Genomic DNA, 18257 nt, shown 5'->3' with positions numbered 1-18257 from the left:
CAACAGCAAGGCAGGCAGCCTATGGAAGTTAGCAGCGCTCAGCACATTGAGGTCAGGCCCTGAATAACTGGTGCCCTGCTCCTTCTCCAGAGCTGGTCTGACGCAGACTTAACCCCACAGCAGCACTCTCACAGAAAGAGGCTGCAGAGGGCTGTGTGTGTGCAGACCTTCCCAAGGAAGAGTTGGGGAAGAAGGCGGTGGATGGGAGGGAAAGCAATCCTCCTCCCTGGGCTGCCCACTTAGTCATGCTTCCACACTGGGAAAGATAAGGCCTCCCCTGAAAGGGATGAGGGCAGGCAGGGTGTTACTCGCTACCTGTCACCAAGCAAACAGCCGCAAGGAAGTAAGTGGCGCAATCGGGGTGGGAGGACTTTCCAGCCTGTGAGCACTGAGTTCGGCGGATAATCGTTCAGGGTACGTTTTTACTGAAGGCAAGATGATGCTGGGGTGAAGCCCCAGGCCTGTGACTTAGGAGAGCTGGGATCCATGTCTGGCTTTGCCACGGGTTTCCTGTATCCTGTGGGGTGCTCAGCAGTCACCGCCCATCCTGCTCCTGGGAGGGTGCTACTCATGGTACGGTCACATCCCAGGATCCTGGCCTTATGGGACTCAGTTTCCCCATCTGTAAGACACTGACCTCCCAGGGGTGTTAGGAGCTTAATTAATTAGCTTTCGTACACTCCTTTGAGCTCCCTCGATGGAAAATGCAAAATATTATTAAAATCTGACATCCGAAGCAAAGGATGAGCTGGATATTTAACACAATGGCATATGAATCTACACAGGGTTGTGTCCTGTGGAGCTTTACAACCAAACAAAACATCAAACTGGATTATAGCCAAAGACACATCTGGCCATTGTAGTAGTGAAGATCTAAAGAAGGGCAAATTCTACCCTGATTTCATCACCCTGCTACAATACACAGTTTCCCAACAGGGGTGCTGTAGCACAATCCTGTCTAAGAACTTGGAGAGTACTCAGCTTGATGAGAGAGGACAGCGTAGGTGGAGGAAGGACCTGAGTGTTGCACTGGCCTGGCCCTGGCTCTTAATGAGCATTGCCAACCTCAACACGTTGGATCAAGATGGGATGTTTTCCTACAAAAACCTGCTCTAGGAATCTGGGGCAGTTCTCTGGCCCGTGTTACACAGGAGGTGAGACTCAATGACCATAATGGTTCCTTCTGGCCTTGGACTCTATGAAGAGATCAAAAGCCATGAGTCAGGCCCCCAAAATCTTGAGATTATTATTATTATTATTATTTTTTACAAAGCCAATAACGTGTTTCTTTGGTCTGGCAGTTGATTTGGGCCTATCACCACGGTGGGTGCCACCCACTTGTACGGAGCAAGGGGATATTGGCAGGAGCTCTCGCCCCAACATCCGTCCCTCCCCTCCCCAGCTATTAATTCTGCCCCCACCAGTGCAAATCCCACCAGCTGGTTTTGCCCCCCCTCAGCCCCCACCCTCACAATTCATCCCCCCTAGTCTCACCTCTGCTCCTCCTGGGGCTCTTCACCCCACTCTCCAAGCCTGGGGGGGGCTGCAGTGGGGCCCCCTCCCTGCCTTCCCGGCTGGGGGGCAGCTCCAAAGACTCTTCACCCCTCCCCCCACCCTTCCGAGGGGGGAGCAGCAGACGCACTGTCCTGTCCCCGTTGCTCACTGGAGGGGGGACGAGGGACCAGAGCCACCCTGCTCTGGTGGGCTCTTTAGTGCCCTGCTCCCCTCCTGTGAGGACGGCTTCAGGTTGCCATAGGGTGAGGGTGAGCGAGACCCCGCAGCTCTGATTGGTTGTTCTGCCCCAGGAGGTGGGCAAAGGGGGTGGGCAGCCAATTAGAGGGCTCCAAATCACTAGGGGGCCTGGGGCGTCTCACGTTCCAGCCCCATTGGCCACGCTGCCTCACGCTCACCCACAGCATCCCCCGCACTCCCCCGGCCGGGGTACACGTGGATTTCGGAGAGCAGAATTTGGGCTAACGAGCATTCGGCTCCCACAGGACAAGATATTTTAGCAACAAGAGCAATGTTGTAAAGGCAAATCTATCTTCCTGCCCTTCCCCACAAACACCTTTAAATCGGGGCCTGAACCACCCCAGAAATCACCCCTGCAAGATTACGCACTATTCCCTAGACATTTCGGGAGGGTAGCTGTGGGGGGCAGGGAAGGGGAGATCCTCTCAGAGAACAAAGGTTTGGTCCAATTTAACAGAAGCAGCTTTTTGTTAACACACAGGCAGCTTTTTGGAAGATGCTTCCCTGAGGGCAACCCTCTGGTAGCAAAGCAGCAGCACCTGGGGCAGAGCGGAGGGAGGGAGCCAGGCACATTTTGGTTTGCAAAGCGGCTTATCGGCTCATTTTGTTGAGCTCTAATAGTTCTGTGTGCCTCTATCTAGGATTTTCTCTTCTGCACAGCACTGTAGTACCCGAGCACCTATTACACCATCCGTGCAAAGATCTCAAAACGATTTGCAAATCAATGAATCAATCCTTAAAGCACCCCCAGAAGGTAGATATTATCACTGCCTTTGACATGGGAAAACCGAGTCTGAGACTTTCAATGGCCTTAAGGGAGTTAGGAACCCCTTGTCTTTCAGTGGGAGTTGGATACCTGGCTTCTGAAAATACCAATGTAAGTGACTTATCCGAGGATACACATCAACTCACTAGCAGAGCTGGGAACAGCAGCCAGCCCTCCTGATTCCCTGTCCTGTGCTTTAGCCACTAGACAGTAAAGAAGTGCTACAGAAATTGAAACCATTCCATTTGTCTTCCTAAGGAAACACACTTTGCCACTCGGTATAAGCTTGCTTGGCTCCCTCTGTGGAACTGCGATGACATACAGTGGTCGTTCAGTGTAGCACAGCATGCACTGATTTGTGGGCATCCCAGAAAATGTACAAGCATTTAGCATCTTTCATCGGATGAGACAGACCCCTACATGCTTGAGCAGTAGCTAAAGGCATCACCTTGTCCAGCACTAAAAAGGAGCCATCTCAACAGTGAAAACACAGCATCGGTTTTGCACCTGCCTCATTACACAGGAGAGAGGCTAAAAATAACTTCTCCTGTTTAAACTGCAAGGGGAATTACTCTAGGCTTCAAGGCCAGAAGGGATCATTACAATCATCTAATGTGACCTTCTGCACAACACAGGCCAGAAAAACCTCACTCAGGGACTCCTGCATCAAGCCCATAAGTTCTCTGTTAGACACTCAGCCAGTCTTGAAAGACTTCAAGTGATGGACAAACCTTAGATCAGCTCAAGTGAGTAATTAGGGGCTCAGATACTATGGTGGTGAGCACAGCTAATGTAATGCCTGAACAGAGAGGGGAAATAGCCTTAGTATCCTGGCTACATTGTATCCCCACTCACTACTCGCTGGTTTTGTTTGCCTGTATTTTGTTTTCAGCTGTTCAGGTCTTTCCATCCCATGGAAATGGTGTACATCAGCCAAGGTGGACGATCCCTATGTAAAAGGATAAATGGACACAAGTCAGATATTAGGAATGGCAATATACAAAAACCTGGGAGAACACTTCAACCTCCCTGGACACACAATAGCAGATTTAAAGGCAGCCATCCTGCAGCAAAAAAACTTCAGGACCAGACTTCAAAGAGAAACTGCTGAGCTTTAGTTCATTTGCAAATTTGACACCATCAGCTCAGGATTAAACCAAGACTGGTCAGCTCACATTCCAGATTTTGACTGGTACATGTTTCCCTCCTGTAGGACCTGATCCAACTCCTACTGAGTTCAACAGGAGACTTTCCATTGACCACAATGGGAATTGACCACAATAGGAATTGACTAGGGCTCTTCAAAAGAATGCAGCCAACTGGATCCCCCGCAATGGCTCACCCAATACCCCTTCCGCTCGATGCCAGAAGCTGAGAAGGGAAGCGTAATCCCAATTATGACCCAAGGCTCATACTCAGACATGGGTGGAAGGAGGAAATTTCAGACGCTTCCAGAGCTGCCTCAAAAACCTCCAGATTTTCATGATGCCAGAGCTGTGGGTGCTGTAGGTATGTCTGATCTCATATGGATATGGCACATAAGCATGGACAGGTATCACCACCATAGACAGACAGGCTGGGGTGTGGGGAGGAGGAGGGAGGGACACACCTGCTACACACCTGCTACAAAGCAGACAACTTGAACCTATCTACTGTCTGGGGGGGGAAGGGGGGTGTCTGGTGGGGGAAGAGGGAAATGACATCATTTTTGTACGCATTTTATTGGATGCCAGTATTTTTCTCTGATGGCAAAAGGAAGCCTGGGGGAAGACCTCTGGCTTGTCCATATCCCCCACAGGCAGCTCTCTGCACCCATGCTGAAAACTACATCGACATCTTGCCAGAAAACCCATGTCTAAAAAGGCTGGGCAGGCACTCTGCTGCCAGGGGAGGATACTGGAGCCAGCTTCCCTGCCCTGTCACTGAAGGAAGAAAGGGCTTATTGCTCTGCTCCAAGCTTGCAGGTATCACCGTCTTCCTCTTGTTGGAACTTCCTTACCGGAGCATACGTGCATCCTGCAGTGACTAATGCCTTCATAATGGAGGATTGTGCAATAACATGGCCACAGGGGGAACATCGGACTAACCCAGGGCACTTAGCAGCTGGCTTATGTCCTGACTCTTAAAAGTTGGTCTACCTTAGAGATACATCCTGGCAGCTAGGAGGCCATGTTACAAAGCTCTGGCCCTCTTCTTAAGAGAGCGGTTGTGACTTTCCTCCCATCTCCCTCTGCAACCAAAAGAAAAAAAGGCAGGAAGGCTCCTACTGGTCCCTAAACCCTGAAGAGATGATCACGGAGCCCTGTGCCACTGATCATCATTATCCTGCAAAACCAGAATATAATCCCCCGCTTCCCACAGGAGACAGTGTTGATATTCCACTGCTGTGACACACAAGCTTGGCGTGGCACATAAAATTTGCAAAAAGTCCAATGAAATCCAGTCAAGGTGAGAGACAAAAAGTCAGCAATGTGGTGGCATGCTTTCTTTTAACTGTACTCCGGCAACGCTCTGCAACCTCATAGGGTGGAGGAGGGCACGGATCAGCACTCATGTCTGGCTCCCCGGCAGTACCCAGCCTGGGCCAGGGAAGCTAATGATCCAACCAGTGGACCAGATTCGGTGATGAATCCTGGTCACGTGCCACCTGAGGCACATGCTGAGTGTCAGGGGTTGACACTTATCTTGCACGTATGCTAAGAGGAAGAAGGGGTTGGTTGGGAGGAGTTTGGGTTGTTTTTCTGCAGTGACGCAACCAACCTGCAGCAGTTTCTCCCTCACAGGGTTGGGTTTGTCGAGGTCTGTGCATGCCAGGCTTAAATATGTGCGTGGAAGTAGGTTCCTTATAAAACACAATCAAGGTGTGTGCTCTTTCACAGTTCCAGTACAGGAGATTGCAAGACTGGCTGATCCTTGGGCCAAGGTCCCTTTGGACAGAGGCCTCTCTGTGATCAAAGGGCCCCCCCCACCAGCGACCTGATTGTCATAGAGTTCAGCCCCCATTTAGGTACCTGAACGAAAAGCCCAGATTAACACAAGTGCTCAAGCCCCATCATTCTCCACGGGAGCCGCTGGGTGCTGAGCACTTTTGAATGTCCGGCCTTCAGTCTCTGCCCCATTGGTCTTTGCTCCCTGCAGGCTCATGGGTTTCCCATATGTCTGTTACAAATGGTTCCGTCCTTCGCCTGACACTGCATAGACAAATCTGAAATTGGCTGCCCAATCCAGCCGCAAAGATCTAAACCAGGACAGGCTGCTCCGAGTCTCAGAAAGGAACAGAAGTACATTCCTAGGCTGGGATCACGTTCTGTATTAACAAGCCTGCACACACCCTGATCACCCTGACACTCAGAACCAGTTCTCTTCTCCCCACGCTTCCCATTCCCGCAGGATTACCCTCGTCTTTCCTCAGGCCTCCCCTGGTCCTCCCCACACATGTTCGGACTCAGTATTTACTGCAGTTTTCCACTCTTACCACACTATGTCATCATCTCTGTTCCATGCGCCTCCTGTCAAACAGCCCAGCTGTGCCGAGCTGGTGGAGTGAGAAAGAGACCAGCTGCTTAGAAGGCTGGGGAGGAGAGAGATCACAGCAGGGATAGGATGGAGGCTCATAAACTTTAAATCCTAGGCCCCAGCCCTGCTGCCTTTTCACACCCTGGATCACCCACTGGATTTAAAGGAAGTGCACGAGCCAGCAGAGCATCAGGATTCTCATGGCCATGCTCCAGGACAAGAAAAGGAGAACAACTGAGAGCTTCTCAGCCGGGACAGTCCTTTACTCAGTCCACTTTCTTGATAAGATTCAGACGACCCAGGCCTGCCGATAGTGGGGGGCAGCCGGCTTCAACAGTGTTACTGAGCATGCTCAGTACAAGCCGCACAGCAAATCGGGGGGGGGCACATGACCCCACATGCCCTCACCACACTGGAGCCAGAGCTGGCATATTGTTCACCGCAGAATCTAGAGGGTGAAGTATCAGAGGGGTAGCCGTGTTAGTCTGGATCTGTAAAAGCAGCAAAGAATCCTGTGGCACCTTATAGACTAACAGATGTTTTGCAGCATGAGCTTTCGTGGGTGAATACCCACTTCTTCGGATGCAAGCCTATGAAAAGACCTATGAGATCATCCAGTCTATCCTCCCACCCAAACAGCTTGTTCCACACAGTCCATTGTATGGTGCTTTGTCCAACCTAGTTTTAAATGTCCAAAGTTGTGAGAGTGACCCCAACTTTCACTGGGAGGCTGTTTCACATTCTAACAGATCTGTCTCACTTTCAGGAAATCCCTTCTCTCCCCCGCCCCCCCCCCCCACCATCCAGTCTGAAACCCCCCTCTCTCAATTTCATCCCTTAATTCCTACTTACGCCCCCTTAAACAGTCCCTTCTCTGAGCAAAGCTGCAGGGTTAGATACTCCACATGCTTGAAGGGACTATTTCCCCCAGGGCTCTCACTCAACCTTTCCTTATCAGTCAACCCCTCCAACCCCCTCGATCATTTTGGGTGAACTCCGCACGCCGATCTAACCAGCTGTTTGGGCCCAGCAGGGATACCAGAAAAGAGCCCTCTCCTCCCAGAGAAGCTTATGCCACAAGTGTTTTGATCCTTTAAATGAGCATGTGCAGTATTCATAGCCACAGGCTAATCCTACTTCCTTGAAACAGAGAGCCCAGTTCTCCTCTCACACCAGTCTCACGCCACTTCACTGGCGTTACTCCTGATGTACACCAGTTTAAGTGAGTTTATTTTTAAAAGGTGACCGGTAACTGGAAAGATGAAGCCATTGTGGGGTTATATGCCCTGCTGCGGCTGCTCAGAGAGGGGCAGTACACAATGTTCATTTGAAATGTACTGGGGTTTTCTTCCTTTTGGTTTCCCACAGATGCCCTGTCTGATTCCTATTCTGCATCCTGGCACGCACCATGCTGGGATGTCACAGCTGTCACAGAGCATTGCTGGCACACAGAACCAACATGTGTGTACATGGGAAGGGAATTACTAACAATAATATCTAGCTTTTATATAACCCTCTTCATGGCTAGATCTCAAAGCACTTTGCAAAGGAGGTCAGTAGTCATTAGTCCTGTTTTATGATGGGGAAACTGAGGCACCGGGCAGTGAAGTGACTTGCCCAAGGTCACTCAGCAGGCCACTGGCAGAGCCAGAAATTGAACGCAGGTCTCCAGAGTCCCAGTCTGCTTCCCTTAAAGTAAAGGCACTGCATCGCAGCAGCTCGAGGAGGATGAGAATCTACTCCCTCTGCAGCACTCACCACTCCTGCACATATCTGCAGGTGGCTCACTAGACAGCTAGCAGGTGCCTTTGTCCCCTGTAAGCTGTGTACGTTGCCCTGTAGCACTTTCACCCCACACTGGCCTGCGGCACTTTGGGCCAAGCGGACGGGACTGACCTCAGTCAATCACTGAAGTGGAACTTCACAGAAATGTGGGATGGATTCAACCCTTTAATAAATCCATGACCACCTAGGAATTCCAGGCTGCCACATTATGACAATTTCACTGGGGCTTCTGGGATAGAACTCAGCTCCTCCAGCTCCAAAAGCCCAATCGCCTACATCTGCAGTTAGAAGAGAATCTCTGTTAGCAGTCTAGGTCCTATGACACACAGTTGAGCAGTTCCAATTCTATCCAGCAGAGGGCAACACACACACTAGCCAGGTCCTCTCCGCCTAAGTGGCCAAAGTCCATCCCACAACAACGCAGGACTGGTCTCTACCGTGTATTTTCCCATTGCTTTGTCCAGTCTGTACCATTTTCAAATGACTCCCTCACCCGTTGCAGTGGGAGATGTACTTCAACTGTCCAACAGCAGCTATGTGAATCAAGGCGACCAATGCAGTGAAAAATGTGCCTTTCAAATAACCGGGAAAAAAATCCCAGGTCCTTGTTCGAAGCCAATTAAACCCGTGATCGGTTTATGTACCTATTATTAGCCGACGGGTGCGTGTGACTAACACACACCGCAGCTACACGCACCATAGCCCAGGGCAAGGAGGACACTCAAATCCGAGCCCAAGCAAACAGGAAGCCAACCAGCTTCTCAGACGCCCCAGTGATAATAAACCACCCGCTAAGCACAACGCGGAACTACCAGGCACCCGGCGCTGCAGCAGCGGACCGGCCCCCGGATCAGCGGCACCCCCTGTCCCCGCAGCCCCGGCCTTGAGCTGGGCATGGGGTCCCCCCCAAACCCACCGCCCTCCTCTTTGCCATTCAACCCTCCTGCAGCCCAGCCGCTGCCCCCGGGCCCGGCCAGGGGCAGCCACGCCTCGCCTCGCCTCGCCTCGCCTGCCCACGCACCCCGGGGTGCAGCGGCGCCCTTACCTTTCCGGAAGGGCATGATGAGCAGGGCTCGCGTGGAACCGGACGCCTGGGTTCCGCAGCCTCCCCCTGCCGGCCAGGCTTGTCCGTCCGTCCGTCTGTCTCAGAAGGAAACTGACATACTCGGTCAATTCCCGGCACACAGCGAGCGAGGCAGGAACTGTGACACAGGAGGAAGTTAAGAGCTGGCTGCACTTTCGGGGCTGGGAGCCTGAACCCGCCTCTCCCCGCAGCCCGCCTGACGCAGCGGGCACAGCGCCGAGCCGCCGGTGGGGCAGAGCTCGCGGCTGGGGCAGGGGATGAGGGGTTTGGGGTGCAGGAGGGGGCTCTGGGCTGCAGCAGGGGGTTGGGGTGCAGGGGGGAAAGAGCTCTGGGCTGGGGGTGCAGGCTCTGGGGTGGGGCCAGGGTTGAGGGGTTTGGGGTGCAGGAGGTTGCTCTGGGTTTTGGAGGGCTCTGGGCTGCCGCAGGGGGTTGGGGTGCAGGAGGGGACAGAGCTCTGGGCTGGGGGTGCAGGCTCTGGGGTGGGGCCAGGGTTGAGGGGTTTGGGGTGCAGGAGGTTGCTCTGGGTTTTGGAGGGCTCTGGGCTGCCGCAGGGGGTTGGAGTGCAGGAGGGGACAGAGCTCTGGGCTGGGGGTGCAGGCTCTGGGGTGGGGCCGGGGTTGAGGGGTTTGGGGTGCAGGAGGGAGCTCTGGGTTTTAGGGGGGCTCAGGGTTGTGGCAAGGGGTTGGGGTGCAGGAGGGGGTCAGAGCTCTGGGCTGGGGGTGCAGGCTCTGGGGTGGGGCCAGGGATGAAGGGTTTGGGGTGCAGGAGGGGGCTCCACGTTTGTGGGGGCTCGGGGCTGGGGCATGGGATTGGGGCATGGGCTTATCTCAGGCAGCTCCTGGTCAGCGGCGCAGCCGGGGTGCAGAGGCAGGCTTCCTGCCTGTCCAGGCACCGTGCACTGCGCTGCACCCTGGAAGCAGCCAGCAGCAGGTCCGGCTCCTAGGCAGAGGCATGCAAGTGGCTCCACCTGGCTCTGGCCGGCAGGCACCGTCCCCCCACCTCCAGCTCCCGGCCAAACCTGAGGGTGCTCGGGCTGTGGAGCCCTGGAGGGCAGGGAAGGGTGTGGGCAGGTCATGAGCTCGCTGCAGGAGTGGGGACAATTGCACGGGATGGGGGTGCAGGGCGGGCATCTTTCCAAGGCAGCGCTGGGGCAGGCGATATTTATTTACAATGAAACAGGCGGGGGAGCACAAACGGAGGCAGTGAAAGAGCCACTAGAGAGGGGACAGAGACAGTCTCCTTATTATTTAATATTTGCCTGGCTTCAGCACTGAGGCAGAGGTGGGTTTAGGTTGGTTGATTGATTTACCCTGGGCACAGAGGACAGTGGGGCCCCCTGCTCCCCAGGAGCCCAAGAACGGGAGAGTCAGGAGCCATGCGCCCCACTTTTAACATGGGCGGAGTAGCCTTAGGCAGGCACCAGCCTCTTCGCAGTGGGGGCCTTAGCCCCTCCCTCACAGCACAGGGCCCCACCTCCTGCTTCTCCTCGACCTCTTCCCCGCAAGGCCCCACCCGCTGGAGCCAGGCCGCAAGCTGGAGCCAGGCCGCAGTAAGAGCCACCCAGCCTGGTCCCTGTGGGAGCCCTGGACACTGCACCTGCCCTGGGTGATGCGCCCTGGGGGAAGGGGACATGGTCCAGGGCCTGTTCCGACACTGCGCTGCACCCCAGAAGTGGCCAGCAGGTCTGGCTCCTAGGTGGAGGGGGGGCACGTGCTCTGCATGCTGCCTGTGCCCAGAGCACTGGCTCCATAATCCCATTGGCTGGGAGCTGGGGGTGGGGGGACGGAGCCTGCGGGCGAGAGCCACGTGGAGCCACTTGCATGTCTCCGCGTAGGAGCTGGACCTGCTGCTGGCTGCTTCCAGGGTGCAGCACAGTGCACGGTGCCTGGACAGGCAGGAAGCCTGCCTCTGCACCCCGGCTGTGCCGCTGACCAGGAGCCACCAGAGGTAAGCCCATGCCCCATGCCCTAGCCCTGATCCCCCCCCAACCTGGAGCCCCTTCCTGCACCCCAAACCCTACATCCCCAGCCCCACTCCAGAGCCTGCACCTCCAGCCCAGGGCTCTGACCCCCTCCTGCACCCCAACCCCCTGCCACAGCCCTGAGCCCCCCCAAACTCAGAGCATCCTCCTGCACCCCAAACCCCTCATCCCCTGCCCCAGCCCAGAGCCTGCACCCCCAGCCCAGAGCTCTGACCCCCTCGTGCACCCCTGCCCCAGCCCAGAGCCCCCCCACACACCCTGAAGCCCTCACCTCCAACTCTGTTGGGTCACGGGCATCAACAATTTTCTTCAACTGGGTGGCCAAAAAAAAAGTTTGAAAACCACTGATGTACATAACACATAATAGGAGCCAGGAACTCCAGATTCTAATCCTGATTTGCTGTGGGGCACTGCAGTGGATGGGGCTCAGCACAGATGCCAGAGTGGGTCCCCCTGGGCGGTGATCATTACACGATCAGGGACCAAGTCAGTAATGAGCCAATAACAGAGCATGGTGCTAGGAAGCAGTATGTTGTTATTGTTACAAGTGTCATGGCAGTTTTGGAGAGGGTGTGTCAACCCCAGTGCTCAAATTCCCTATTTGAATGCTTCCATCCTGCCTAAATTTCCTCTGTGGGTTCATAGAATCATAGAACTTAAGATCAGAAGGGACCATTATGATCACCTAGTCTGACCTCCCGCAAAATGCAGGCCACAAAAGCTGACCCACCCACTCTTGAAATAATACTCTCCCTTGACTCAGCTGTTGCAGTCCCCAAATCCTGGTTTAAAGACTTCAAGTAGCAGGTAATCGTCCAGCAAGCGACCCCTGCCCCATGCTGCGGAGGAAGGCGAAAAACCTCCAGGGCCACTGCCAATCTACCCTGGAGGAAAATTCCTTCCCGACCCCAAATATGGCGATCAGCTGAACCCCGAGCATGCAGGCAAGACTCTCCAGCCAGACACTCGGGAAAAAGACTTTCAATATCCCAACAGACTTTCAATATCCGTTGGTTACATGCTGCTTACCTTCCGGCCCTAAAGCTTGCAACATTTCTGCATGCTGTGAAGACAGCAACCCCAGCCCAACTCAAAGAGGAAGAGTTGCAAAGCATTTGGGGATGCTTTGGGATGAAGATTATTTATTTGACCTAGACTGGGGTTTTCCATGAGCTAGGAGCCTGAGTCCACTTTCTCCATAACTGGACCCAGAGGGGAAGGGATGTTATCCATGGCTATAGACCTGCATCTCTATTTTAAATTCCCTTTCTTAGGGATTTGCATCATACCCCATCCATTGAAAGATTGGGAGTAGTTTTATTGTTCTTCCTCCCTCCCCCTTCCCCAACATCTTCACATGTGTTCAATTCACTCTGAGCCAGATTCTGAGTAGCACCTTATTCCACAATTAGCCCAGTTTACATCAGGGAGGCCACCCATGAAATAAGGTGCTACTCAGTGGGATGAAGGGTATCTAAATCCAGCTCTCTGTGTATACATCGAAACACGTGCATGCACCAGGAAGGGTGAATGTGAACAATTAATTTCTCACTGCATATTCTCATCATAGGCCAACAGAACTTAATAGGGACATGTAAAGAGAAACCATTACCCATGGACCTCTCCAGGCCAACTGGCACGGGGGCTACAAGAATACCCTGATGCGAGTATGTACATTCTGGCTCACCAAAGAATTTCATGTGAGGTCTTAAATGAAAGTCAGGGTCACACTGGTCATTAACATCATTGGGGAATGTACATACAGATAATATATAAGGAGTTATTTATCTCTATTGAAAATACTTTCTTAGTTTCTCTGTCACCGCAGAGGTGGATAATTATAAGTGTAGGATTGGAAGGGACCTCGATAGGTCACTAGTCCAGTCCCTTGCACTGAAGTGGGAATAAGTATTATCTAGACCATCCCTGACAGGTGTTTGTCTAACCTGCTCTTAAAAACCTCCAGTGATGGTGATTCCACAACCTTCCTAGGTAATTTAACTGCTTAATTACCCTGAAAGGAAGTTTTTCCCAATGTTTTAGCTAAATCTCCCTTGCTGCAATTTAAGCCCATTACTTCTTGTCCTATCTTCAGTGGATAAGGAAAACACCTCCTCTTTTTAACAACCTTTTATGTACTTGAAGACTTATGTCCCACCTCGGTCTTCTCTTCTCCAGACGAAACAAACCCAGTGTTTTCAATCTTTCCTCACAGGTCATATTTTCTAGACCTTTAATCATTTTTGTTCCTCTCCTCTGAACCTTCTCCAATTTGTCCATGTCTTTCCTGAAGTATGGTGCCCAGAACTGACCACAATACTCCAGCTGAGGCCTTATAAGTGTTGAATAGAATGGAAGAATTATTTCTCATGTCTTGCTTACAACACTGGCTAATACATCCCAGAATGATGTTTGGTTTTTTGCAACGCTATTGCAGTGTTGATGTATTTAGTTTGCGATCCACTATCATCCCTAGATCCTTTTCTGCAGTAATTTCATTTCCCATTTTGTATTTGTGCAATTGATTATTCCTTCCTAAGTGGAGTACTCTGCATTTGTCTTTATCGAATTTCATTCTATTTATTTCAGACCATTTTTCCTGTTTTTCAAGATCATTTTGAATTCCAATCCTTTCCTCTAAAGTGCTTGCAACCCCTCCCAGCTTGCTGTCTTCTGCAAATTTTATAATTGTACTCTCTGTGATGCCAGCAGAAAAATGCCAGCTCATGCCAAAGTCTCCATATGTCAATTGAACACTGACAAATACATAGCTGGAATCAGTCTGGTTTACCTGTGTGTTAGTATTGTTACAATGGTATCAGAATTATAAGAATGTGTTTAGACTTTATTGAATGCTTATGACTTGCTGGATGCATTAATCTCACTTATAACATCTGTATCCCATATTGCAAGGTAATAGTTGAGTGGTTGTATTTCAGCCTCAGGGACTGTGTAAATCACCAGACAGGAGAGTGGCATTAACCAGCATGAAGTGCTGATCTCCAGCAGCACCAGGAAAGGTCCATTGATACACACTTGACTATTGTGGGAAGTTAAAGAGGACAAAATACATTGGTTGTTCTGCCCTCTGCCCCTATAAAGAGAGGAATCCATTTCCCATGACTCATCATCAGCTGAGTTTGCAGCTCAGCGCACATAGCAGGAGGGGGATAAAAAGCCGAAACAGAAGAAACAGGATCTTATGCTGCTTGCACTCTGGGGACGGGGGCAAGGTTTACTAGGCATAAGCATGAGATTCCCAGCTGCTTAGCCTGGGTTAGTCCTAAAGAGCATATGAACTTGCTTGTTATAGAAGTTTCTATTACCTTTTGAAAACTAAGATTGTACCTCATTTGTGCATATATGTTTACCTGCTTTAACTCGGTAAATAACTCTCATTTCCTTTTCCTATTTAATAAATCTTTAGATACTTTATTGTAGGCTTGGCTACAAGCATTGCCTTTGTGTGAGATCTAAGCTGCAATTGTAAATCAAAGTCTGAAACTCGCTTCCCTCTTTAGCTCACCTGAGCCCAGCTTTGTTAATCTTCCAGGCAGACTGTAAAACCCACCTTTCCCCCAGGCATTGAGCAGGTTGATGTGCTGGAGCAGAGTCATTACATTCTAATCATTTAGCTGGCTTGGGGAATAGACACATCTTCATTTTTTATATATTGAATACTGTTGTTTTCCCACACTTCCGGTCAGGATCCTTTACCGTCACCCGCCAGAGCCCTCAAGAGTCGTATGTGGAATTTATTAATAGATTACAGGAGGCTATCCAGAGGCAGGTAGATAATCCTGATGCCCAGTGGGAATTAATGAGGAAGCTCGCTTATCGGTATCCCCCTTGAGGGACTGGCAGATACTGGAGCTGACGTTACAGTCATCTCCGCTCGGCAGTAGCCGTCCACCTGGGACAAATCCTAAGTGCCAGCCATTTGGGGAGTGGGCGGATTGCAGGCTGCTCAACAAAGCACCCGATGGATTGCTATGACTCCGCGAGAAGGGGGAAAGGAGATTCTCCTTAAACCCTATATCATGGATATTGCTGTATCCCTATGGGGAAGAGACTTGTTAAGCAAATCTGGATCACATTTTACTATCTATGACTGAGGCCAGTGCTGTTAGTGCCTGGCCAAGTTTTGCCGCTTGTGTTTGGGTATAGTTAAGCCCCCCTTTTTCTTGGCTGTTTGCCAAGTTTTTGTAGCTAGTGGTGTTTTTGACTGAGGCCAGTGTTTTATTTTCAGCCTTTTTTAGTTAATTTATTTTGTTCACATTTTATTATTCATGATTGAGTTTATTGCCCTTCCCCTTGTATGGCTAATTAGTACCCCTGTGTGGGTGGAATAGTGGCCACTGCCCCAGGAGAAGCTTTTTGCATTGTATCACTTATGTGAGGAACAATACCAGGCGGGCCATGTGGAAGAATCCACTAGCCCCTGGAATTCGCCGGTTTTTGTTATTAAGTAAAAATCTGGTAAATGGCGAATGCTCCATGATTTTAGAGCGATTAACGCCTGCATTTTACCCATGGGACCCCTGCAGTGTGGAACCCCAAATCCCAATTTTATTCCATAGGATTATTAGTTTGTGATAATAGGTTTTAAAGATTGTTTTTTTAAATATTTTTTCCTTGTTTTAAAGATAGGGAGCTTATTTTCCCTGGGGAGGTGGTGGTGGTTTCTACCCAATTTTCTGGACCCCTGCCCCCGGGCACGATGAGGTTAATCCTCCCTTGTTTTCATGCCGGGAAATATGGCATTTAGATAGTCCCCAGGGTAATAGATAGTGATTATGTGGGAAGTATTTATGTTTAAAATTGGGCTTTTATGCCAAAACAGCAGCACCAAGGGGACTCATGGGCCCAGATGGTGATCCTTCCCTTCCCTTTTTGGCTAATACATTTTGTTAGTACCTGGCCGAGTTCTGTTGCGCTCAGTGCTGCTTTTTTTGGCTGTCCGCCAAGCCCCCTTGTTCTTGGCTGTTCGCCACGCCCTCCCTTTCTTTTGGCTGTTCGCCAAGTCTTAGTTGCGAAGCGGTGTCCTTGACTGGCCGGAGTTTTTTTTTTTCTTTAATTTTTTCAGTTAACCCATTCTGTTCCCTTTTGGATCCCATTGATAGTCATGCATTTTTTTATTAAAATGCTAAATTTTTAGTGAAGCATTTTAAGATCCCCCTGATTCAGGCCCAATGTATTGTTTAAACCCGTAATCATTGTGCAAGTCTTCATCATTGCCCCGAATTGGGTGTTAACCCCCACGGCCTTTTATTTAATTAAATTTGGCAAATGGATATCACGCTTTATTCCCCCTTTTTTTTTCCTGGAAATATTTACATGTTACCATTGATACCTACTCTCATTACATTTGGGCCACCCCCCAACACAGCGAACAGGCCAAATACGTGATTAATCATGTTCTTGCTGCGGTGGCCGTTATGGGCCGCCCCCAATAGATAAAAATCGATAAAAGCCCCGCCTACATTTTTCATAGATTTGCGGATTTTTGCACGCAGTGGCAAATTAACCACGTTTTTGGTATTTTGTATAATTCCACGGGTCACGCCATTGTGGAATGAACCTATTGTACACTTAAAGAGTACCTGATAAAGCAAAATAAAACAGTGGGGGATGATGGGCCAACCATGGGAGCCAAGCAAAATTAATTAGCGATGGTATTGTTTATCCTAATATTTTAAATGCCTTTCAAAATTTTACAGCCACTGAATGATATTTTAAGATGGGAATTCCGCTCCCACGCCCATCTGTCAAATATAGGCAGAGCCCAGACCCTAATTGGTATGGCCCCGTTCCATTGAGAATCTGGGGACGGGGGCATGCCGCTGTGCTTACTCCCACAGGTCCGTTGTGGGTCCCTGCCAAGAATGTGCGACCGTGGCACAATGACGTGGCATCAAAGCCTCAAGAACCCGATATTTAACTTCAATCTGAATCTAACCGAGACCTTTCAAGCGTGCCAAGCCACAAAGACAGCACCAAAGGTTACCTGGGGGCAGGTGAAACGATTGGCGCAGCAGGCTTAGCAAACGCTGGAGAATAACAAGGCCAAGCCTACCCCCGAGAATTTTACTGCTGCTATCTTTGCTTGTTTGACCGTTAATTCTTTTATCATATTGTTGTGTTGTTTTTGTGTGTTACCGGCTAGGGCCGAACCCGAATTGTATAGCCGCATGTGTTATAATATATGGGCTTGATTTGCGGTCCTTGCCAATCAATTTTCCTTTTGTTTACAGCAGGCCCCTGAGATGCATGGCCTGTTGGGCACCTGCCTGGTCCCAGTATGTAAGGCACCAGGCGATGCTGCAGATGCAACGGGGATGTTAAATTTTATGAATGCCACCGAGGTTCAATAATTTTTAATGAGCCTATGGGGCCAAGCCACTTATGTGAAACCTGCAAGTGCCTTGTTTCTCTTTACCCCACGGGTAGCCAATCATGCCAATTTGACCTGTGCACGGATGGTTAATTGCACACGTCACAGGCCCCCAAAAGGATGTTTGCGGGTGGGTACCCCAAAATGGAATTGTACGCGCTTTCAAAATGTGTCCAGCAATTACGGGCACATCATGTTACCAGAGGGTTGGTTTTTTACATGTGGTCAGAGGACCTTTAATTATATTCCGGCCAATATTTTAGAAGCTCAATGCTGCCTAAGTAGGCTCACATTGATACTCCCCACAAGGTCAATGTTGACTGGCTCCCAAATTAATGAGACCCGCACCCGATGCCGGCGAAGCTTAATCCCCATGAGATCAGATTGTAATGCCAATGTCAGCCGTTTTAGTTGGGCTGAGTACATCTTTTTGGCTGCCATCCATGGGATGGGTTTGAACTGTTTTGTAATATGCTTTGATTGTTATCGCCTGCTTGATTGGTTTTTGTTGCTTTGCTCAGTGTATTCCTAATATAGTGCTTTACACCCTGTATGTAGGAACGTTACACTTCTTAAACACTAAGGGGGTAGGAATGCCGCCCCCCGGATTTAGAGCGGCTGAAGTAGTTCCCACACCCCCACACTTCCGGTCAGGAGACACACAGATAAAACGCCGACCAGGTGTTTACTACTGGAGTACGCAGTGCATAAAGCACCAATCAGGAGAGGGGGTGAGACGCTGGCTTGTGTTAGTACATGCGCATAATAGGATGATTTATGTAACCAACTATAATAAATAGACGTGGACAGCCCCGTTGGGGCGGCTCCACGGGAACAGACTGACGGACTTGGCTTCATTCATTGCTACATTGTTTTAATCCAGGGAAAGTACCTAGGGTGTAAGATGGGTACTAAAAAGTTTAAATAGGTAAATGAAGGAGTTGGGGAGAGCTGACCCATAGCTTTGGATTTCTTGATC

General features: G+C 50.5%; 1 protein-coding gene across 1 annotated transcript in view; it reads right to left on the bottom strand.

Moving 5' to 3' along the window:
• PFKFB3 (6-phosphofructo-2-kinase/fructose-2,6-biphosphatase 3) overlaps window positions 1-8895 on the bottom strand; it is a 70216-nt gene extending 61321 nt beyond the window's left edge. The window contains exon 1 of the mRNA XM_044978461.1: window positions 8865-8895. Within this exon, the coding sequence (XP_044834396.1) occupies window positions 8865-8880 (16 nt within the window). The 5' untranslated portion in view covers window positions 8881-8895. The remainder of the gene's footprint in view (window positions 1-8864) is intronic.
• Between the last annotated feature and the right edge of the window lie 9362 nt (window positions 8896-18257).

This window comes from Mauremys mutica, chromosome 1 (genome assembly GCF_020497125.1).
Source record: "Mauremys mutica isolate MM-2020 ecotype Southern chromosome 1, ASM2049712v1, whole genome shotgun sequence".
NCBI classification, from domain to species: Eukaryota; Metazoa; Chordata; order Testudines; family Geoemydidae; genus Mauremys; species Mauremys mutica.
This window is presented reverse-complemented; position numbering and strand designations above follow the sequence as displayed.